The following is a 24097-nucleotide window of genomic DNA, read 5'->3' as shown; positions in this document are numbered from 1 at the left end:
GAGCATCAAAATAATTCCTCTTTATTTGTCCGGCCTTGGAAAGCTASAATACCTTTAAGCATGAATTGGTTGAGTTGACTGCCAGTACATTGTGTTCCAGCTTTGGCTGAGTGTCTTGGTTRCCATTACATACATTTGGTAGTCAATACACGTGGTGTCCATATTAGGACAGTGTCAGAGTCTCATTGTGCCTATTCACTTCAGCTGAAACAAAGCTCTCTCCTGGTGGGTACAGAGATCAACTCAAAGACCCGGTGATACCAAGATAGAGCTATTCTCACTCCCCCACACTGTCTGTCACAGCGACTACAGCCTCAGAGACACCCATAAATAAACCCACAATGGCTGATAGATGAGGCCAAGGTGCTATCAGCAAAGGGCTAACATTAAATCATCTCAAGGCATGTGCTGCAAGAAATGTCTTCCCCCCCCCAATCCCTCTCCTCCACCCCTCTTCTCCCCTGAGCCCAGCTGCTACTCACTCTGTTCCCTGTCTTCTAATGAGTCTACAGGATAGATATTGCTTCTGTCACGGGGAAAACAAATGGAAGCCCGCTACAGTGTTCACTCTGAGTGCTGCTCGGTTCAAACATGCTGATCCAGGCGAAGTCACCAATCAATCTGCCGTAATGTTGTTTAAAGACTCACAGGAGAATGGAGAAACGGGATGAATGTACAGAATGAACGATTTTGGATGGAGCTGGTAGAGAAATATGTATGCTTTCATTGAAGAAAGGCCTGGTGATTCAAGGTTAACGTTGAGCGGAATCTCTGAGAAATCTGTACTACAAACTGAAAATGCATGTATCACTTGTCTAAGACTTATCAGTTTTCCATTGTGTCAAGCTCCTCCRTTCACTCTTGATTGGCAGCAACTAAATTACAAACCTCTCCTTTGAATTCTGTCCGTAAACAAGCCAGATGTCTCTTTTAGCATGTATCCATTAAAAAAGCCACCAAAGACTTCAACAGAAATGTCCAAAGCTTAGATTATGATGTGACTTTTACAAGTATCATACAGTAGGCCCTATCCTAAAATTTCCTCTTGCAAGTAACGCCTTACACTGAGTGAAAAAGGATTTAAAGACATTTTTCCGGTACTTTAGATTACTTTTTAGCCAGTAGTTCTGAAAGTAGCACCCACGAGCCAAAAGTGGTCCCAGAAAATTGCGTACTACATCACATATTTGCAGACATGTGCACCACGTCATTGCTCTCTCTCTCTCTCTGCTGTGTGTCACTCAACAACCCTTGACATACAAAAACCCTAGACAATACAAAACTAACGTACCCACCCTAGTCACACCCTGACCTAACCAAAATATAAAGACAACAGAGATAACTCAGGTCAGGGCGTGACAGTACCCCCACCAAAGGTGCGGACTCCCGGCCACAAACTTGAACCTATAGGGGAGGGTCCGGGTGGGCATCTACCCTCGGTGGCGGCTCCGGTTCTGGACGCAGCCCCCCCTCTTTACGCTGATCCCYCCGCCTTYGTAGAACCGGACCGTGGATCATCGCCGGAGGCGAATGCCGTGCATACTACGCCAAACCAACAACTCTCTCTCTTCACTCTCCTCCAATTTAATCAACAACTCCTCGAAGGTCTCATACGCTCCCCTCCGTTCACTCTCCTCCAATCTGTCCAATAACTCCTCGACAGTCTCTGACTCACCCCTCAACTTCGCTGACTGCTCCATGTGCCCCCCAAAAACATGTTCTTGGGGTTTGTGTGGTCTACCTCCCCGACGTCGTTGCTGTCCTCTCTTGCTCCTAGGCGACTCCCCAGACTGCGTCCAGGGTCCTGCTCCATCCAGGATCTCCTCCCAGGTCCATTCCTCCTGAACACGCTGCTTGGTCCTTTTGTGGTAGGTTCTTCTGTGACGGCCATCAAAAGGAGGAGACCAAGGCGCAGCGTGGTATGCGTACATTCTACTTTATTATAAGAATGAACACAGAACAAAACTACAAAACGAACCGTGAAAAAAAACGAACTATACAAATAAGTGCTGACAGGCAACTACACATAGACAAGAACCCACATACACCAAAGGGAAAATGGCTACCTAAATATGATCCCCAATCAGAGACAACGATAAACAGCTGCCTCTGATTGGGAACCATATCAGGCCACCATAGACATATAAATCACCTAGACCTACAACAACCCTTGACATACAAAAMCCCTAGACAATACAWAACTAACGTACCCAACCTAGTCACACCCTGACCTAACCAAAATATAAAGAAAACAGAGATAACTCAGGTCAGGGYGTGACAGTAGGGCAGCACAGCTTTCAGAAATACAGTGGCTTTCAAACTAGGGATTTGGTGGTAAGACAATAATTCTGCTCATAGATTATGCATGTATGAACTACACATTGACATATCCAGCCCAAAGCGGGAGATTTRAAAAATACWTAGTAGTCGCCAAAGTTCAGGAGCATGTCTTTAATCCTATATCCTTACTGGACMGCACAATGGATTCATCATCTACATGAGTTGAGAGAAGGCAGTATATCAAGGATAGTGACGGTTATATGGCAACCTTGGTTGAGACGAATGCAGAAACAGGAGGTAAAGCAGAAACCACAGTAATTTAAAGTTGCAATATTTCAMTTTTTGGGCGACCCGACCAAATTCACATAGAAAKCTGTCATTCTCATTGAAAGAAAATCTAAGAAACACTATATGTGCGCTATTTCTATGCTCCCTGTTCTTAAGTTTAGTTTTTGTGTCTTTTACTTTCAGTTTTGTACACCAGTTTCAAACAGCTGAAAATACAATATTTTTGGTTATGGAAAATTAAAAATTCAAACATATACTTACTTCTCGAACGGAAATTAGGGGAACTATTCGAATTTTTGCAACCAGGAAATGGTGGAGCCATTTTTTGCATAGCGCAGCTTTAACTAATAAAACACTGAAGCATCCTCTTCCCATTGAAATTAAGACAGCCAAACCAGACTGTGTAATTCAGTAAAGGTCCACTCTTTGGTTGTTTTTTTAGTGTGGAATGGATTCTTGAATAAGCCAGCGTTGTATTGCTAAAGAGTAMGTCATTATTTTGATTATACAGTGCATTTAGACCCAGGGACACGATCCTCTACCTTTAATCAGTCAGGGGCAGTTGTGGCCAAGCCTCCCACGTCACACAGTATCCAAACACACAACCTCCACAATCTTGTCTTTTTGTCTGCCACAAAAATAATTTATTGAGTGGGTATCACTTGAAAACATTGGGCAACACTCTCCTCTCCAAATCCACAGAGCCTCCCCCCTATGACAAAGACAAGCCTATAATGTTGGCATCAAACTTAAATAGTGTATCACTTCTACTAACAATGTTCACTGGTTTCCGTTGCTTTGGTATCACATGGGACTACCCTTTTAAGTTAGATCAGTAAGCTATACTCCATTGGGTAGCTTCAGGCTTCGTTACGGCCGCTCTTCAAGATGATCTTATATAAGAGGATGTTATTTTGCAACAGAAGGCGCACCGTTAAGGTAGCATCTTTTGAAGTTGAAAGTCAACCTTAAAAGTTGTTCCAGTTATATTCAAGTATACTGATACGATACATGAACTAGGACATAACCTCTGACATACTAGATAATGTACATTATACAGTAAGAGGAAAAATCCAGAAACTTGTCTGTATGTCAAAGAGAACCAGACCTGGGTTCAAATACTTTTGGAAATTATTGCTGATATGGTCTTGATTGAGTTTACCTGGTGTAATGGAACCAATAGAATAGTTGCAAAAGTGCTAACGTCGCCCATCTGGCACTCCAGGCAGACTAAAACGAGCACTACAAATATTTGAAAAAAACTCAAATAGTATTTGAACCCAGGTCTGAATAGAAGACAACACAGGAAAGATGAGTAAGTAGGCTAATACCCAGCTGAAGTGTGTCATTGAGTTCTTAAAACAGAAAGGCATCATCAAACACACACTGAAGAGAGGGATGTATTCCCCCAGTCACCGAGACAGCCTTTTGATGCAGAACCATCCCTCCTCCCTCTCACTCACTACGCTGTTGATGAATGAGCAGAAAGTGTGTCAGGAGGCCTGGAAAAAAAGAGAAAGAGAAAAACATCAGATAGAATTTATTCAGAGGGGTTCTGTATAGAACTAAATCTCAATTTCAGTGGCTRGAATTATACATTAGCATGAATGTTTTCCTGTGGATTTTGGGACTATGAGCAGGACTTGTGAGGTCAGTAATCTGGAACTGTGGACCAAAGTTACCCTGACCATTTTAGATCGCATCCTTCTCCCAGTTGTGACAATGATTCCGTCATTACGTAACAATGGGGATTCAGTCAGTACCACAACACTGAAAGAGTGGCTTGGCCCATAATGGATTTAGTGCAGGGACYGACAAATTCAGAACTGCATGGTATAATATCTGCATTGGCATCCCACAAACAGAAACACCCCCAAATCAAATGAAATGGGAGAAACAAAGAAGACATACAAGAAGGATTATTTGAAGAAAAGCCTATCACAATAAAGCCAATGAGATGTATTAGGCTCTTCGGGGGACTCAAACACGTACCAAAACATACAACAGCAATATGAATGCACTCTTACCAATTTGGTTTAATTGGTGCAGCATGTTCAATGCCATCTCTTTGAAGCGATGAAGTAGAAAAACACATGAGATGTGTCTCTGGTGTATTCTGTTTGTTTGACAATCAGGTGTTAGTGCAAGAGTCGTGCAGATGGCTTAAATGTTAAATGTCTTACACAATTCATTTCTGATCCATAGGGTCTTGTCTACTATAAACATAAGAGTGTAGGTAGGATTTGGAATTTGGTCTCTTTTTCAATGAGAATATGGTGAAGGGCAAACTTTGGGGTAGATTCCGTAGATACAGAAGTAGATATTTTTCTTCCACAACATGGGGTTTACTGACCTCTAGAGTGGTTTTTGTGACTTTCCTCTGCCAAACATTTCAGCCATCTATCACAATATATCTGTCATCCCTCCAAAGACCCCCTTGTGCCTATAAAAATGTACAAACTTGAAGGTCCCTAGATTAAAGGAAACTGTAATGTTGTTATTAGTTGTGACATGTCCTGACAAGAACTAGGACTGCTATTTCAGAAACCACAACAAATATTGACCATATGGAAGTCGAAACCAGTGACATACACGAGCCATCACATACGACATCGAATATAGGAAACCCTAAACTGTAACACCTCACGATAGAACTATTCAGTTCAGAGGCAACCCTGCATGAAATAACTGCACAAATGCGTAGACGTTCTAATTTGTATTCTAATTCATGGCAAATGTATGCAATTTCAAGTTCAAAATGTTTTCTGACACCAATGAATGGGTTTATGTGATAATGCAAGGACTGCGAACACAGYTTCCTCTCATACTCTCAACGTCAATATGTTYTTACTCCCTTGGTGACAAGCCATGTACTGTCTTGTCAGATGAGGACTTCTCTCAGGCCAACAACATGTTTTTAGCTTTTCAAGCTTTATTGGATAGTGATCCCTGTGGTTCAAAACAGCTTTGCTGTTATCTGGTGCCCTGCAAGCTACTGGCTTTTTGCTTTCACAAAGATCTGTGTTTGATGCACTTGGATATAGTCACATTGATTGATGTAGGGCCAGGTAAACGCCGGTGAGAGATTGTGAATTAGATGACAGAATCCAGCATRAAGCAGGTATTGTCAATCTAGCAGATCAATGGATTAGAACAGGGTGTTCTGGTCAAGAGGAAAGGCTGTGAATGGTCAGGAAAAGTAAGCTGACTGTACACAAACAGAGGACCCTTCTAGGAGGCGTTTCAACGTCTTGCAAGGGATAMTGTTACAGAGAACTGCACCATTTCCTCAAGCCCCAAAGACATGTTCGTAATTGAGTTCAGTTCATTTGGCAGGCTTTGGAAACAGCAACCCAGCTGGTAATGGAATTTGGGTTGGCTCTCGTCGTGTTGGCGGGGTTATTTGCAAGGCATTGAGGTGGTATCACAAGGTCAAAGAGAGGTGAAGTCCAAGAAAAATATCTGGAATTAAAATGTTGAAGGCAACTCAGATTGGCAGAAATGATTAGTGTTCTCATGAGTGGGAACACCATTTTATTTTAGCATGGAAGTTGGAGAGAAGAGAAGGGAGGAGAAGAGAGTGTACTGTATGAGGAGAAGGGAAGGGAGGAGAAGAGAGTGTACTGTATGAGGAGAAGGGAAGGGAGGAGAAGAGAGTGTTACTGTATGAGGAGAAGGGAAGGAGGAAAAGAGAGTGTACTGTAGAGGAGAAGGGAAGGGAGGAGAAGAGAGTGTACTGTATGAGGAGAAGGGAAGGGAGGAAAAGAGAGTGTACTGTATGAGGAGAAGGGAAGGGAGGAGAAGAGAGTGTACTGTATGAGGAGAAGAGAAGGGAGGAGAAGAGAGTGTACTGTATGAGGAGAAGGGAAGGGAGGAGAAGAGAGTGTACTGTATGGGGAGAATGTGGAAATTAAACAGAGTAGCCGTATCCTAGACTAAATGTGGGTGACTCAAAGAAAGTGTGCCTTATTTAAAAAATACAGGAATATCATCCAGGGTTGGATGTGTTGATAATTATTTCATGAAACAAGCTGGGTGGGCAAATTACCATACCTCTGTCTGCTCAAAGTGCTGAGTCCTGTTATTCTTAGATGATACTAATAATGGTATGTTACGCAATGCAACTTTGGGATTGAGATCCATGGATCCCATTATGAAGTTTTAAGTAAGAAAGTATACAARTCTATCATGAGCAACCTTATTGAAGATGGGGGTGCCTGGGGATTGAACTGTCTACCGCAGCAGTTTCCCATGTAATTAATCATATACACTATTGTTTTTTTACCTGAGAGAACTGATAGGCTGTGAAGAAATTCATTTCCACAGTCTATATGTAGTCCGCAGATCCTCACGGTACCTTAGGGTGGATAAATATTGTATACTGTATATGATTAACTCTTGAAACCACTGCATATGGGATATTATATACCGATACTATGTCAAGTTTAATCACAACGTAGAGTGCTTGTGATTGGCTGTATTTTGTCATGGGATTAGTGCATTCAAGAATCATAATAGTAATGGATCAAATGAGATTGATCATTGGTGTAATAAAAGTGGGAAAAGTGGGAATTAGTTCCCAATGGTGCCTATTGGTTAGTCAATGCCTGYGTATCACCTTTATTCCACAGCTGCCTCTGTCACCTTTCTGACAGCTGTACACTCTAATGCTGGGTTGAGATCCCCTCCAGGAAATACAGAATCATTTTCCCTCAGCACGTTACCACAACCAATTGATCAACCACACCTCCTACACAACATAGTCCTACTCTATGGCAACCCACACAATCACACCACTTGCCCCATAAGGGTACTGGTAATAATCAGAGTCATAACAGTTATGACTCCATCGTGTTATATTGCCTATATTGTATGAGTGATTTCTATTGGTTACATCTCAATGTCTCCTTAGATGTGCTGCTTTGTTGGCGGCAACCACGATGAGTAGGCTKCACTTTGGCATACAAAACCCTGTTGGCCGTACTAGTATCAGTATGGTATGATAAATTCAGGAGGTGGGGTCAAATACTCAATGATTCATTGATGCCGTACGTACTTTAACTTTCAAGGGAAAGGGTTGTTTTTTGCAATGGGTTGTTGATTTTGGGGCACTTTCTGACTAGTCTAATCCCTCRGGTCCATGCGGGTTAAGTGTGTTGTTGGTGCTGTGCCGCTGCATAAGGCTTCCCCCCAGGCAGGCTGACCTATAGTGTGGATGGTTCCTTACTCKGACAATTTTACAGTAGGTCTGGCGGGTCCAACTTCAGACTAATGGACGACTTATACTATAGGTCACGGCCCAGGGCCCTTGCTTTAATCAAGCTAGATGGCTGGATGGTGGAGAGGCAGAGTGTGAAGCATTGTTTGGACATGAATACCCAATTTGTAGGAGGCACAGAGCTACAGTCCATGATTGCCGTCGAAGATCATAATTGTAGATGGCAAATTAAACTGGGACAGTGCTAAATGTAACACTTTCAGTGTACACATGAATCCCACTAATCCGGTGTTAAATGAACCCTTTTGAGTATTGAAAAAACAACACTTCCGTGTGTGTGTGTACATGTGTGTGTGTACATGTGTAGACTGCAATTCTATTCAGTGTACACGGCTATGAACACCTATTTTGTGCATTTAAAGTYGCCGAAGGCATATCAGAACATCCAACATCCAACACACACAAATTCATTGATGAATACAGTTTTAATCACAATCCAGGAATACTGGTAATCATTTGTTTATCTTCACCTGACATATAAATCATAAACTATTGGGTTTTGTCTAGATTCAATCATTCAACAGAAATGCATCARGAACAAGAAATGTCGCCTCTGAAGTCTGTCCATTGTTCATCCTGTTGCTATAGCGTATAACAGATGTGTTACAGAAAGCATTGATTTGAATGGATGCAAAACCCGATATTGCTGTCATACAATTAATATTATTTCATTAATAGAGCAACATTATAACCTAAAGAAGTAAGGGAGAAAAACAAACACAGATATCTATACCTAAATACATTTATGGCAGAACAGAACATGTTGACATTCCATAATGGGCCAGACAACATTAGAAGCCAGCAACGATGAGTGCACATAATGCATGAAACAGTGTCAGATTGAATGTGCCARTGTGACTGACCGGGATTCAAACCCAGGTCTCTTGAATGCCACAAGACTGTGTTAGCCCTCTGAGCTAAAGACTAGGCATTAGCTCTGAAGGGCTAACTCAAGTCTTTGCATCTCGGGAAAGATTACTCATCTTACACCAAGACCAAGATATTTTATTCATCTTGCACCAAGACCAAGATATTTTATTCATCTTGCACCAAGACCAAGATATTTTATTATGATCATTTTGCCAGCCAGACCAGAGAAATGACTCATCTACACCAGACCAAGAGAAATGACTCATCTTACACCAAGACCAAGATATTTTATTCATCTTGCACCAAGACCAAGAGAATGACTCATCTTACACCAAGACCAGATATTATTAATCTTACACCAAGACCAAGATATTTTATTCATCTTACACCAAGACCAAGATATTTTATTCATCTTGCACCAAGACCAAGATATTTTATTCATCTTGACCAAGACCAAGATATTTTATTCATCTTACACCAAGACCAAGATATTTTATTCACTCTTGCACCAAGACCAATATTATTTTTTATTCATCTTGCACCAAGACCAAGAGAAATGACTCATCTTACACCAAGACCAAGAGATATTTCCTATCTTACACCAAGAACAAGGGATATTAGTCATCTTACACCAAGACCCAGCCAACACTGCCTCATCTACACAGTAGAGAAGAAAAACCCCAGGGTCTGTAACTGTTTAAAGGCCAGCGTGTGTAACCACACACACTCTACCATTATATCACTCAAACCCAAAACACACAACAAGCTTAATGATCAAGTAGCAAAGTATATTTACATACCAGAGATACATGTCACTACTATAAGCAATTGGMTGCAAGTTGGTAATGGTAAAATACATGGGCGCACAATTTATTCTTTATGCGTATATAAATGTGTTATATATTTGAAGACTGTCGTTGTGAATCCCAGCCATTGACCCCAGGATATGATTGGTTGCTCTGTAACCAACCAGAGAATGGCAGTTTATCACAATCTCTTGAACTGTACTTGTAACCTGAGATACAGGTSTAAGATGATAGGGGTTAAGGTTCTTTTTCTAATCGCCACTACTCATGCGATATAACATGCATAGAGAAACAAGAGACAGTGCCATCTTGGCATGTTCTCTCGCCCAGAGCAGCATGATATGAACAATGGCAATGTTTCACCAAATATTAGCTACTTCCATGCCGTTGATKACATATCCTAATGGGATGTGTTCGACGTTTTGTTACAATCTAATGATTATGGCTCGTTGTCCTTGCCCTGTAGAACAGAATTCATGCATCAGTTGTATACTGAGAGACTAATACAACGTATGTGCTTCTTTGATAGCTGTGCAGAGTAGATTATAGAAATATAGAAATGGATGATGACGCTATGCCGTTATCAGCGGTCACAATGCCCTTGATTTACAATGCGTTTTGTTGTATTATTTATATTGGCTGTGCATTTGATAGATAGTCTCTCATGGCATTCATTGCTTATAAATCTGAAGAAAGGAATAAAAAATAAAAACAATATGTTAATTCAATAGATTTTCAAGCATTTAAAGAGGACAGAAATGTCATCGGTATTTCACATTGTCTTTTAAAACAGACAACYAATTAGACAACTCCAAATAAAAATGTGCACACTTACATCAAATCTGTTATATACATTATATTTACATTTGGAGGTCATTTCAGCAGTACAGATCAGCCAAATGCTCCAAACCAAACAAACCTTCAACCCTGCCACTTCCATGGAATGYTGTGAACAGAGGGAATCTATTTCCTACAATGCTAGTGTGCAACAGAGGGAGTTAACATACTGTAGTTATAGTCAACGTTACACCTTACAAAAATATCCGAATATTTCACAAAGACATGTTATACAGTATATAGCACAAGGCCGTTGGCAGGAGAGTTCGACAGCKATCAAAGATGGAGCTGATTTATAGGAATGCCGTCAATTTACTGAGTGAAATCCGGTCAAGCATTCACAATATCAAATAGAAAAGATGTGAACCGTGACAGATTCATTGAGGGCAGTGATGGGTATGTTTCGATTACCAATCAATATTCCAATTTCAAGACTGTTTGACAGGATTTTGAAAACGTAATGGATGCCAATTAGCAAAATCCAGAACCTGAGATATTATAACCCTCAACAGTAGACATTAATTTTCACCTGTGTTAAAATGTTATAGTTGAGTATGTAATAATAATGATAATAGTATTAATAATAATAGCAATACTACTACTACTATTACTACTAMTAATAATAATACACTGTATAGACATACATAAACAGGACCACTTCACTGTAAAATATGCAAATACTGTATGTGCACTTGAAAATGATATTATCTGACCAAGACAAAAAATATATACGTGATAAAGATGGCAAGCATCACAAAACATGAGTATATATTTTTGCATTGATCCGCATTCATAACAAATAATATGTAAATAATGATAAAGTATACATTACAATTAATTGTRTATATGCATAATACWTTACATAACATTTGTAKTTTATTTGGGTTTGTTAAAAAAAAAAAAAATGTTATGGTTACCTTTTCTTTCTTGYAAATTGCACATATTGAATTGGGTATAAAGATCTCCATTATCAAACTGCAGAGAGGGCAAAAAGACTGGGAAGTATACAGTCCCAGTCCTACAGTATGGGTATTTATCTACATAGTTCTGTACAAAGTTTTAAGAATTAGCAATCCACCGCAATCCACAATTTGAGTACGACTGCAAATATAAAAACTTTAACAAAGGGGTCAAAGCAGTTTGTCCGTGTTACATAGAGGCAGTCCTTTGTTTTTCGATAGCAAAACATTTCCTATCACGTAAAAAAAAAGGAGGGAAAAAATATGACAACACCACCTAACCCTAAAATCAGTCAATCAGTTGACATAATACATCCAGTAGATTAAATTAAAGAGGGAGAAAACGGAGGGGAAGATAATCCGCGACCACCTGTCGATGGCGTTTACGTCCGTCAGGTCAGGGATTTTGATTTTGAGCTGCGACGAGCGCCGCCGCAGTTTGTGCCTCTTGAGCTGGGCGTTCCTGTCGAGGCTGTGGCGAGGACCCGAGGCCCGGCTCGCCTTCCTGCACTGGACGCCGGTACCTGTGCTGGTGTTGTCAAATCCCATGACGGAGGAGTTCCTGCTGTCCGCCAGGCTGGTGGTGACCTCATTTCCTGCYACCTCGTTGTGGATCTCCAGGGTGGTCAGCAGGATATTACCGTGGGACTCCGCCTGGAGATAGAAGTAGAGGATTGATGTATGATCTGGAGCTACGACAACATGATGGTCCTGCTCTGGACAGGTTGAGATGAGAACCGGAACTATGTTCATTATAGACCCATTTAGACCTGTGGTTCTCAACCTGGTCCTGGGGACCCAAAGGGGTGCACATTTTAGTTTTTGCCCTAGCACTACACACCTGATTCAAATCATCAAAAGCCTTTTGATGAGTTGATCATTTGAATCAGCTGTGTAGTGCTAGGGCAAAAACAAAAATGTGCACCCCTTTGGGTCCCCAGGACCAGGATTGAGAACCACTGATTTAGACCAATGACATACATTGGAGAATCARGATATGAGACTATGTAGGAATGAGAAGAAGTCACTTTGAATGAACGTTTGAATGGATAACACAGCACAATATCTGTTTTGTAGCAACACTACAGAACATAGGGCTTGCAGACTTGCATTGGACGTGCAAATGTCAAACCAGAAGTTGAAAAAAGGACAAKGACAACTTGGGTAACAAGCGACACGTACAGACTCATTAAATTCTCATGCGGACATGAAAAAAAACAAAAATGTAATGTCAGTCAATTGTGACAAACAAGTCAGACAGATAGTGAAAAAATAGGTGTCCGTTGGTCAAGACTCACCGACTGTGAGACACGGAGCGTTTTTGCTCTATTAGGCTGCTTAGTCAGCTTAAGAGATGACGTTTTACCTCCTTCCTGAGGAGACTAACCACAAGAAACACAACACCATATTTATAGAATTTCTGATCTGCCGTCGTAAGAGTGTGCGGACCGCAAAGATAACGCCCGACAACTTCAAAGATAACGCCCGACAACCTGAAACCCAAGAAACTTGGAAGAACTTTGAAGAAGTTAGAGCGTCTCGACAGAGATCTTCATGAAGACTTACCCGATTGGTGTCATATTTGGCCGCCCTCTCGTTGTTGGCCCTCTCGGCTTTCTCTGCCAGCTTCTTCTGCATCTGTGGTCCACGGCCGAAGAAGATGTAGTTGACGAAGGCGTACTCCAGCAGGGCCAGGAAGACCATGACGAAGCAGCCCATCAGGTACATGTCGATGGCCTTGACGTAGGGGATCTTGGGGAGCGTCTCTCTCAGATGGGTGTTGATGGTGGTCATGGTGAGCACAGTGGTGATCCCTGGATTACAACTGACAGTTTAAGGCAGGGTTCCCCAATTGSCCCCCCAAGTTTTCTGAGAAATGTTCATTGTTGGACATAAAGACTGTAAAAAAGCCAGGAWATCAGCTCCAAGTGATTTTAATTAAATCAATCTGTTCCCAAGTAGCCCCATGCTTAATGGAGAGACACGTGATCATATACAAATGTAAGCAAGGTTTGAAAGAATTATGTTTTAGTCAAACATTATGTCTGTTTGAGATTCTTGTGGTCAATTTGCAGTCTACTAATTATTTGTACTTATGTTCCAACCAAACCACTTCCCAGAACAGAGGGGAATATTATTTGACAGAATTTTTGCCTCGGATTGCCTCGTTGTAGCCTGGTGCTCCAGTCTGTTTGTGCTTTGGCCAATTAACTCCTCCTCCAAAACATGCAWGGCGTGACAATGGTAGAAGAGTTGGCTACAGTATATAACGAATGGGACTTGGTAGTCTTGTTGTGCTCTGAGCCAAAATCGGAGATAATAATCTCCCCGAATAGAAATTCAAAAGTTAGTCCTCTACTTGCCCCTCGGACACCACCAACCTCAAATAACTCGTWGAATAATTGTGTACATTCAGCCTCCAGCTGTGAGTGACATTTTAACCATGGAAGGAGTTGAATTGAATGTCTCATGTTAAATATACTACACATTCTGTCCTAAAGAAAGGCCCCTAAATGGAAACAATGCATTCTTTGCACATGCTTTATCTGTTGTCCATGCAGAAACACATATGTAGGAAAACTGACATCCAGCAAAATAGTAACATGTATTTTCTTTTACAAGAAATATAAACCAYGTGTATCAGTAGCTAGTACTGTCATAAAGCAACATTGGAGGTAGTTAGAGTGTAGGATCAATCTGGCCCTTTCCTTGATTTATTGGAACATTAAAGGAGACAGTTTTATTAAGTATTATGGGTTTGCTGTGTGTGTGTGTGTGTGCGCGCGTGTATGTTTTTCTCTCTGAGGAACAGCAGCATTCTCCCCTTTTGCTTTTATTCATTGCAGCGATCTCTGGGGTTTTGCTGAACGGCAGCCATGTTCTTTATCGGTGTTCCCTCTGTGGTTCTATTACTCTCTGTCCTTCACTGCACCCGCCGACCTGACAATTTAATCACAGGGCCATGTGCCCGTGGGCCTCCCTTCTTTTTCATCAGGAGACCGGACTCTCTTGGGGATAAATATATTTTTATGAGCACTCTCCTTCCTCTCTCTCTCTCTCCTCTCTCTCTCTGCTCTCTCTCTCTCTCTCTCTCTCTCTCTCTCTCTCTCTCTCTCTCTCTCTCTCTCTCTCTCTCTCTCTCTCTCTTCTCTCTCTCTCTCTCTCTCTCTCTCTCTCTCTCTCTCTCTCTCTCTCTCTCTCTCTCTCTCTCTCTCTCTCTCTCCTCGCTTCTCTCACTCTCTCTCTCGCTCTCTCTTAGCCACTTTTCAAAGGAAAAAAATGTCAGGCATTTTGCATTTAATAGTTACCTCCAAGTGAGAAAGTGATAAGTACTCCACATCTGCTAACATACTGGTCTGCTACTGAACAATGAACTATATGGGTTTAGTCTACTGGTAATTACTGTGGTATAGAGCCCTATACTGTGCTATAGAGCCTACAGTATGTGGTCCTGTATGGCTCAGTTGGTAGAGCATAGCACTTGCACTGCCAGGGTTGTGGGTTAAATTCCAGGGCCACATATGTCCAAATGTTAATGCACGCATGACTGTAAGTCACTTTAGTGCTAAGGACTGACCATACATGATACCAAAAATGATAGTTGCAGCCATGTTTTGGCTATACAGTGTATGTTTACCATTACATTGTACAAATATGGCATAAACAAGCCAATACATTGGTGGTTCTTGATGGGGTAACGACAGTAAGCTCATGAGGCATTTTATAAGAATCAATGGGTATAATATATATATTATACACTCATTTAAAAGTTCAAAAATGGATCCACCAATCCCAGACTGCTCCTTTAATGTCTACTCATTTTATGGTTTCCAGACAGCCTCCCTACTCTATTTCTGCTGCATAATCATACGAAGGAGCCACTTAAAGCATCGCGCAAACATGATCTTCAAGATCTGTAGCACTCTGCTTGCTAACGGCATTATCGATACATATTCCCATTCGTCTTGTTCTTTCTGAATTGGGGTTACGAGGTTATCAAGAAATGAGATTTTGGTCCACACATAAGTGTCTCTAAGGTGTCAGAAGATACTCTAGTCTAAAAGTAAGGAAGTACGATCACAGAGCCTTAGCAACTCTAGAGGACATTAACCAAAGGAATACAGTACTTTAAACAGCACCAGTACACGGAACAGCTCTGGTACTTTGAACAAACTTTCGGAGTGTTACATCGCTGAACACTGCATGTACAGGTCCAGGTTACAGGTTACCCTGTAACCTGGTTAGCCAGGTTACCCTGCTTTACCTGCACCTTGCATCCTGTACACCACTGAACGCATGCAGAAGGTGAGCTACACTGAACACACTGTAGGGCCTGTGTGGCTCAGCTGGTAGAGCATGATGCTTGCAACACGCAGGTTTGTGGGTTCAAATCCCATGGGAGACCAGTGTGAACAAAAAAAAAAATGAAAATGTATGCACTCACTACTTTAAAATATTTCAGGATAAGAAAGTCTGCTAAAATGTACATACTGAAACTGAATGGGGAGTTTCATTTCTTTTGCTCAGAGTTATTGAGTGAAGGTACACCACGAGAGAGTGAAGAAAATGTGCTGGAACAAGATTAGGGCCAAGTGGGTCGTCTGGATTTGGAATTCACTGTAACACTGCTCCCTAATCAATTTTACCTTCAAACAATTCAATTGTTTTCCCACTGCATTGATATCTTGATTGCTGCTCTTACCGGCATGCAGCCTCCACAAAGCACCCTTCTGGGTGGCAAGGGAAATCCCATAACGATCCATCACTGAGGGAGTTAATGTTTTTCTCTGGTGGACTCCTTATTAGCAAGCCACCGGATATTGCAKGCCTTTGCAAAGACCTCCCATTTCTCTGCTTTATGTTCATGARAGAGTGCAGGGGAATCTGTCCATTCAGTAATACAGAGTAGACCATCAAAATAGAATTAGAATATAATTATCTCATGGACTAGACTGTTTTTGTGACCCTACAAAAGGGTTCCAAAAGCTTTCTTCGGTTGTCCCCTTTTTGGTTCCAGGTAGAAGAACTCTTTTTGGTTCCATGTAGAACCATCTGTGGAAAGKGTTCTACATGGAATGCAAAAGGGTTCTACCTGGAACCAAAAAGGGTTATTCAAAGGCTTATCCTATGGGGACAGCCGAATAACCCTTTTTAGTTCAAGATAGCACCTTTTWTTCTAAGACTGTATAACTAGTGGGATGTTGGGATCAGTCACAATAATAGGGAAACGGGATTCAGATACTTGTTAATATTGTACAATGTGTAACATATGGTGCTTGTACACCTACCTAATGCCACTCTTGCAGCCGAGGCATCGTAATTGATCCAGAAGGAGACCCAGGACAAGATGGTGATCAGGATGGAGGGCATGTAGGTCTGCAGGATAAAGTAGCCAATGTTCCTCTTTAGCTTGAAGCTCAAAGACAGTCGTGGGTAGGCACCTATGAAAACAGGATGTTGAGAGGTTGAATAGAATGAACGACTTCTTGGTTCGAGGAGCATACTGGAACACCTCGTGTTTTTGTTTTTGTTTCTATGGCAATGGCAGCATGGGTTGGATGTATCACCATGGAAACAAGCATCCTTGAACCATACTTCACAACAATTTGACACACGTTGGCTATGAATGCGAGGCAAATAATAAAATATTTCAATACTAACTGTGATGATAGAAAATGTTGCACTTTCAATCGACATATATTATTTTATAATTTATGCATGTATAAAAGTCTTGGCGCTTGATATGTTAGGCATTTGGTAATGTATGTATTTCTTCTCTGACCTGGCTTATGAAAAACACACTTTATGATTCATCACATATCTGTCGTCATAAATGACCATTTGAGTTGAATGTATATTGCACATTCCTTCCTCTCTGTATAGCATTAAACCAGTGATGCATGACTCTGGTCCTCAAGGGTCGTAGCGTCTGCTGGTTTTCGTCCATGTCTTGCCTTGTTAATCAGAGACGATTTAACATCTGGGTATCCAAGTGTGTGGACTCCTCAGCCAATCAATGACACTTATTGATCCATTAAGAGCCAAGGACAAATGAGTACCAGAAGGAATGCGGAACTCAAGGGTGTCAGTTGTACACCTCTAAGCGATACACCACTGYTACTACGACAAKTTGACCTAAAAATAYGTTTCTTAAATGGAATGAAACGGGGATTAACATACCTGAATTTGTCCAATARAAACTCTYGTTTGCAACTGTTGGACTGATGACGTTACTTTAGCTAATATGGTGACAACGATGTAGGCTGTGTGTAGRGGTTATGATTTGGTTTGGCTTGTAAAGKTTTTTTYGCCTGGTCTCAYACAGCTGATGTGTTGTGCATTGAAGTCCACAAGCGAAGGGAAAAGGTGAGAGCAGGAGAGCCCATAGATGCGAGAAGGAATACAAYGTGGCTGCCATGAAAGTGAACTGTGTTTGTGTGATCAGGGGTGTATTCATTCTGGCTATTTATTTAAGCATGGGATTTGAATCACGCTAACATGGATCATACCACTCCCATTGATTTGCACACGACAATTCCTAAACAAACCAATCAAAACTCTCGGATCACAAACTATCTGGATCCATGGATTGCTGTCCATGTACTGTATACGTGAGATGAGGCACATTCGTCATGGAAGGGAACTGTCCCTTTAAGAATGGTAACATTATGAGAGAAATAGTGGGAGGCGAAAGTAGGTGTTGAAAGAAGATTRGTGATACAGAGGATGTAGGTGTGCAACTAAGCGTTCACACTAGCTGTGTCTCTGGACGTTTGTCAGCGAGTGGGAGAGTACACCGTATGTTATGAGGAGGAGGAAGAGGGGGATGAGGAGGAGGAGAGGAGAGGACGGAATAGGAGGATGGTGTTGATGATGGTGATATGGTAACCATGACAACATCCATGACGACCACGACGTGAAAACTCTCATAATGTCTACCTCTACCTCTACCCCTCCAGTATCACTGCACATTGTAAATATGGTACTGGAACTGAYTGACCCTGTATAAAGTATGCTTACTTACTTTCTTGTGTTTTTCTTATTTCTATTTCCTGTGTGTTTTTTTGTCATTTGTAGCACTACATTGTTATTGATGACTGCATTGTTGGGTTCAAGAAAGGCATTTCACTGAACTCGTGCACATGACATTAAAACTTGAAACTTTAAATCATTATGGMAATGTTTCCTTGTGAGCTTGGAGGGGAAAAATTGATGCTCTGGGCCTGATTTTCCACGTACATTTCTGATGCCCTGTTTCCCAGGCTGCTCCTCCATGGTGTCTCTCTTTTAAAGAGCTGAAGAAAACAGCTGGGTAATTGCCATCCTACCATCATTCACTGCTCCTGTGTGGGTCTGTGTGAGTGAAGCAAGCAACAGCAGCACATGGAGGAAAGTTGGTCTTTAGCCAGGCTCGGGGAGGGAGACAGGCCTTTGAAGTATGATGCAGGGGTCCTCAGAGGAGCCAGGGAGAGGGGAGACAGGGGGCCACACTGAGGAGCCAGGGAGAGGGGAAAGAGTATAGAGGGGGCCAGACTGGACAGTAAACTTTAATGGCTGCCATCAGGGACTCAAATAAAAGGTAGGGATGGTGAGGGGTTCTCACATACAAGCAAGTGCATATACTGTAAATACAAACTCTCACAACCTGACATGCATGTGCCCGCATACACGRACATGCACGCACCCACGCACCAAATGATGTCAAGGATACCGATAACATTTCATCCGAACTGGAAGATACAGCCACTAGAAAACTGAAGTAGCAGTGAGGAGTTTCATAGTGGAGCACTGGTTGGGTAAAAAGCGAAATGGAAAATAACATGGTAARGATTTGTGTTTTCTGAGAATGTGATTTTTTTTTAAAAAGGGCTTTACCTGTGGAAAAGACAACGTTTCTGGACACCAGCTTGTAGTCCACTATGGAGAACTGTGGCAGCTCAATGCGTGTCACCCCCGTCACCGCATTGTCTCCTCCCTTCCAGTAGAACTCAATGTCATCTGTCGTGTATCCATCTGAACCACAGAAAGAAAGACAGGGTTAGAATGAACCTACTGGAGTTGGATACCATGTGAMGAAACTAAGTCACAGATCATTAAATCTCCACTCACTCAATTGAACTGCTAAAAAGGCCCAGTGCCATCAAAAACATGATTTTCCTGTGTTTTATATACACTGAGTATACAAAACAATAAGAACACCTGCTCTTTCCATGACATAGACTGACCTGGCGAATCCAGGTGAAAGCTATGCTCCATTGTTGAAGTTACTTGTTAAATCCACTTCAATCAGTGTAGACGAAGGGGAGGAGACAGGTTAAAGAAGGATTTTTAAGCATTGAGATAAATGAGACATGGCAATGTGTATATGTGCCATTCAGATGGTGAATGGGCAAGACAAAAAATGTAAGTGCCTTTGAACGGGGTATGCAAGTAGGTGCCAGGCACACCTGTTTGTGTCAGAAACTGCAAAGCTGCTGGGTTTTTCATGCTCGACAGTTTCCAATGTGTATCAAGAATGGTCCACCACCCAAAGGACATCCAGCCAACTTGACACAACTGTCAAGTTGGCTGGATGTCCTTGCCTCGATGAATTGAGTCCTTGCCCCGACAAATTGAGGCTGTTATGATGGGGGGGTTCAACTCAATATTAGGAAGGTGTTCCTAATGCTTGTATARTCAGTGTTTATTTCCACATTCAAAGGTTGCAATAATACTCTGAAATTGTGAAAATTATGATAATAGCCTTTTAGCGTAGGAGTTATTTGAAAAGATCGCCWGAAATTTCAGCCTGTTTTGGTGGSATGGAGTTTTGGCCTKCCTGGTGACATCACCATGTGGTAAAATAGTATCATAGACGAATAAGAAAGAGAGTTCCAAACATCTCTGCCATTAACAGTTTTCCGTTTTCCCCTCCCCACTCCGACCACACCCAGGGAGTCAATTTTTGTTTCAAAGGGGGGGGGGGGTCAAAATCTAAAGTAACAGTCAGTATCTGGTGTGGCCACCAGCTGCAGTAAGTACTGTGAAGAGCACCTTTTGCCAGTCCTGTCTGGTCCAGCGATGGTGGGTTTGTGCCCATAAGCGACGTTGTCGCCGGTGATGTCTAGTGAGGACCTGCCTTACAACAGGCCTACAAGCTCTCAGTCCAGCCTCTCTCAGCCTATTGGGAACAGTCTGAGCACTGATGGAGGGATTATGCGTTCCTGGTATAACAACTCGGGCAGTTGTTGTTGCCATCCTGTACCTGTCCTGCAGGTGTGATGTTCGGATGTACCGATCCTGTGCAGGTGTTGTTACACGTGGTCTGCCACTGTGAGGACGATCAGCTGTCCATCCTGTCTCCCTGTAGCGCTGTCTTAGACGTCTCACAGTACGGACATTGCAATTTATTGCCCTGGCCACATCTGCAGTCCTCATGCCTCCTCGCAGCATGGCTAATCACGTTCACGCAGATGAGCAGGACCCTGGGTATCTTCTTTTTGGTGTTTTTCAGAGTCAGTAAAAGGCCTCTTCAGTGTCCTAAGTTTTCATAACTGTGACCTTAATTGCCTCCGGTCTGTAAGCTGTTAGTGTCTCACGACCGTTCCACAGGTGCATGTTCATTAACTGTTAATGGTTCATTAAACAAGCATGGGAAGCAGTGTTAAACCCTTCACAATGAAGATCGTGGAAGTTATTTGAATTTTTACAATATATCTTTGAAAGACAGGGTCCTGAAAAAGGGACGTTTCTTTTTTTGCTGAGTTTATAAATAGTACTTATACTGAAATCTTACACTTGATTTCTTTTTTTACTGAAATATTGAAATACTGAAATGTAATACTGAAATAGTCATTTCAGAGATTGATGGTATTGAGGCACTCACAGCTCTCGATCTCCAGAGTGCAGTTCTGCTCGTCCAGAGGGTACTCCTCAGGTCCATCATACAGGCTGCCGTCGTTGTGATCCTGAGGTCACACACACACACACAAGGGGAAGAGGATCACATTAACTTAAGCTTTACCGGAGCCCACACACACATTCTCCATCCAGAGTGTCTGCTGTGGATCACCTTAACTTCTCATCTGTGCATGAAACCATATAATTACAGTGTAATGTTATTCACCGTGACGTTATGATCTCCTGAATAACCACAGTCAACTCCACAGAGAGAAAGGACAGCTCTCTGTTCCACTTGTAAGCAAGAAGAGCTGAAACTGAATACATTCCAGTATAGACTATAATTGTTGAAGAGAACTATATATGTGCATATATATTGCAGTTGGTATTAGGTTCAGCCAGGTAGACCAGATTACCTTAAAACCTCTAACGAGTCACAAACCCGGATCCGGAATCCCCCCATCAAAAAAGCTGACTAGCATAGCCTAGCCTAAAGCCACAGGGATATCATATAATAAAATGTTCATGAAATCACAAGTCCAAGACACCAAATGAAAGATACACATCTTGTGAATCCAGCCATCATTTCTGATTTTTAAAATGTTTTACAGGGAAGACACAATATGTATTTTTAGCTAACCACCATAGCAAAAGACACAACTTTTTTTTCTCCACCATTTTTTCCTGCATAGGTAGCTATCACAAATTCGACCAAATAAAATAGAAATAGTCACTAACCAAGAAACAACTTCATCAGATGACAGTCTGATAACATATTTATTGATAGCATATGTTTTTGTTAGAAAAAGTGCATATTTCAGGTATAAATCACAGTTCTACATTGCAGCTGCAATCTGAAATAGCGCCGAAGCAGCCAGAATAATTACAGAGACCAACGTCAAATACTTAAATACTCATCATAAACATTTCTGAAATATATGGTGTACAGCAAATGAAAGACAAACATCTGTGTAATCCAGCCAATACTTCCGATTTTTTAAGTGTTTTACAGCGAAAACACAATATAGCATTTAATTAGCTTACCACAATAGCCAGAAACACAAGCCATTTACCAGCAGCAAAGGTTAGCGATCGTAACAAACCAGCAAAAGATATATAATTTTGACTAACCTTCATAAACTTCATCAGATGACAGTCCTGTAACATCATATTACACAATGCATATAGGGTTTGTTCGAAAATGTATACAAATCGTGGTTATACAATGTGATTAGTAGCCAAACTTCAAGCAATCTGTCCGGCGCCATCTTGGAGAGGCACCTAATCTAATCAATAACTAATCATAAACTTGACTAAAAAATACAGGTTGGACAGCAAATGAAAGATACATTAGTTCTTAATGCAACCTCTGTGTTAGATTTTAAAATTAACGTTACTACGACATACAGCGTGCGTTAAAGCGAGACCGCACCGAAATTAATGGCGAATAGTAGTTTTACATTTTTCAACAGAACAATGAATTACATCATAAATAGTTCTTACTTTTTGATGAGCTTCCATCAGAATCTTGGGCAAGTTGTCCTTGTCCATAATAATCGTTGCTCGGCTGTAGATGTTGTCTTCAACCGTGTAATTAGCAGCAAACATTAGCTATGTGGCCCAGACATGCCCAACTCTCAAAACGCAGACAAAGAAAATTCAGAAATCGCAATATACTCATTAAACTGATATAACTCGGTTAAAATAACTACGTTATGATGTTTCTAACACCTATATCGAATAAAATCAGAGCCGGATATATCTAACGCCGATAACGTGAGCTTCTCAGAATGCCATCCTGAGGTCTGTCTTGCGTCATGGCGACGATGAAAAGGGTGCACCCCTCGTGCCAAGCCTATTTATACTGCCTCAGATCTACCTAGCAACCACATTCCAATTCTCCAACGCTTGCTGACATCTAGGGGAAATTCGCATGCAGTGCTTGTCGACCAATAGAATAATTGCAAATTATTTAACTGACCCAGGAACAGAGTTTCCAATTTCAGATTTCTCACTTCCTGACAGGAAGATTGCTCCAACTCGAGTTCTGTTTTACTCACAGATATAATTCAAACGGTTTAGAAACTAGAGAGTGTTTTCTATCCAATAGTAATAATAATATGCATATTGTACGAGCAAGAATTGAGTACGAGGCATTTAAATTTGGGACAAATTTTACAAAGTCGAAATGGCCCCCCCTATTGACAAGAAGTTTTAAGATACGCCGAAATTCAGAACCAGAACTCACATCACTGTACACTCACGTCTCGGTACTTTACTGGACAGGTAATGTAACATCTGAACATTCCACATAGTAATGTCTGGAGATCCTACTCTGGCATTCCATTCCATCATTATCACTCACAGTTGACCGTATGTTTCAGGTGAGTGATTGATTGAGTTGGGATAATAACAAGTGGACTGTGGTCCCGTATGGCTCAGTTGGTGGCGCAGGGTGTTGCAGCGCCAAGATAATAGGTTCGTTCCCCGGGCCACCCATACGGAAAATGTACGCACGCATGACTGTAAGTCGCTTTGGATAAAAGCGTCTGTTAAATGGTATAGAAATGAACACTAGGGCTTTGTCCTTTTGGTCAGGTCATGCGGTGAATATTCCGGTACAACAGCGATTATCTTCCTCACGTGCCCTCGGCTTGAAGAAGTCAGAAACGAACCATGTTTGCACAAGTTGCTGAATTCCTGGACTCCGTTAGTGAAGCTGTGACCATTAAGACAGTTCAAGCTCCACAATCTAAAAACATTACGTCATATATGTCTTTATGGATAAGAATGCTCGATCAAATAGCTATACTGTCATCTCAGAATTGCAATTAAATCCAGACGAGTGTGTTTGTCAGAAACTAGTAGCTAATAGACAAGATGGATGATTCCCTGCGCAC

At 41.5% G+C, this 24097-nt stretch overlaps 1 protein-coding gene across 1 annotated transcript in view; it reads right to left on the bottom strand.

Annotated features, from left to right (window-relative positions):
- Nucleotides 1–8252: 8252 nt before the first annotated feature.
- The window catches only part of LOC111953702 (gamma-aminobutyric acid receptor subunit beta-3-like), a 58756-nt gene continuing 42911 nt past the window's right edge, over nucleotides 8253–24097 (bottom strand). Inside the window, 6 exon segments of the mRNA XM_070435554.1 lie at nucleotides 8253–11972; nucleotides 12885–13132; nucleotides 16607–16759; nucleotides 19194–19331; nucleotides 21184–21228; nucleotides 21231–21265. Of these exon segments, the coding sequence (XP_070291655.1) occupies nucleotides 11616–11972; nucleotides 12885–13132; nucleotides 16607–16759; nucleotides 19194–19331; nucleotides 21184–21228; nucleotides 21231–21265 (976 nt within the window). The 3' untranslated portion in view covers nucleotides 8253–11615.

Source organism: Salvelinus sp. IW2-2015, linkage group LG27 (genome assembly GCF_002910315.2).
Source record: "Salvelinus sp. IW2-2015 linkage group LG27, ASM291031v2, whole genome shotgun sequence".
In the NCBI taxonomy this organism is placed as follows: Eukaryota; Metazoa; Chordata; class Actinopteri; order Salmoniformes; family Salmonidae; genus Salvelinus; species Salvelinus sp. IW2-2015.
Note: the sequence above shows the minus strand (reverse complement) of the source record. Positions and strands in the feature narration are given on the sequence as shown.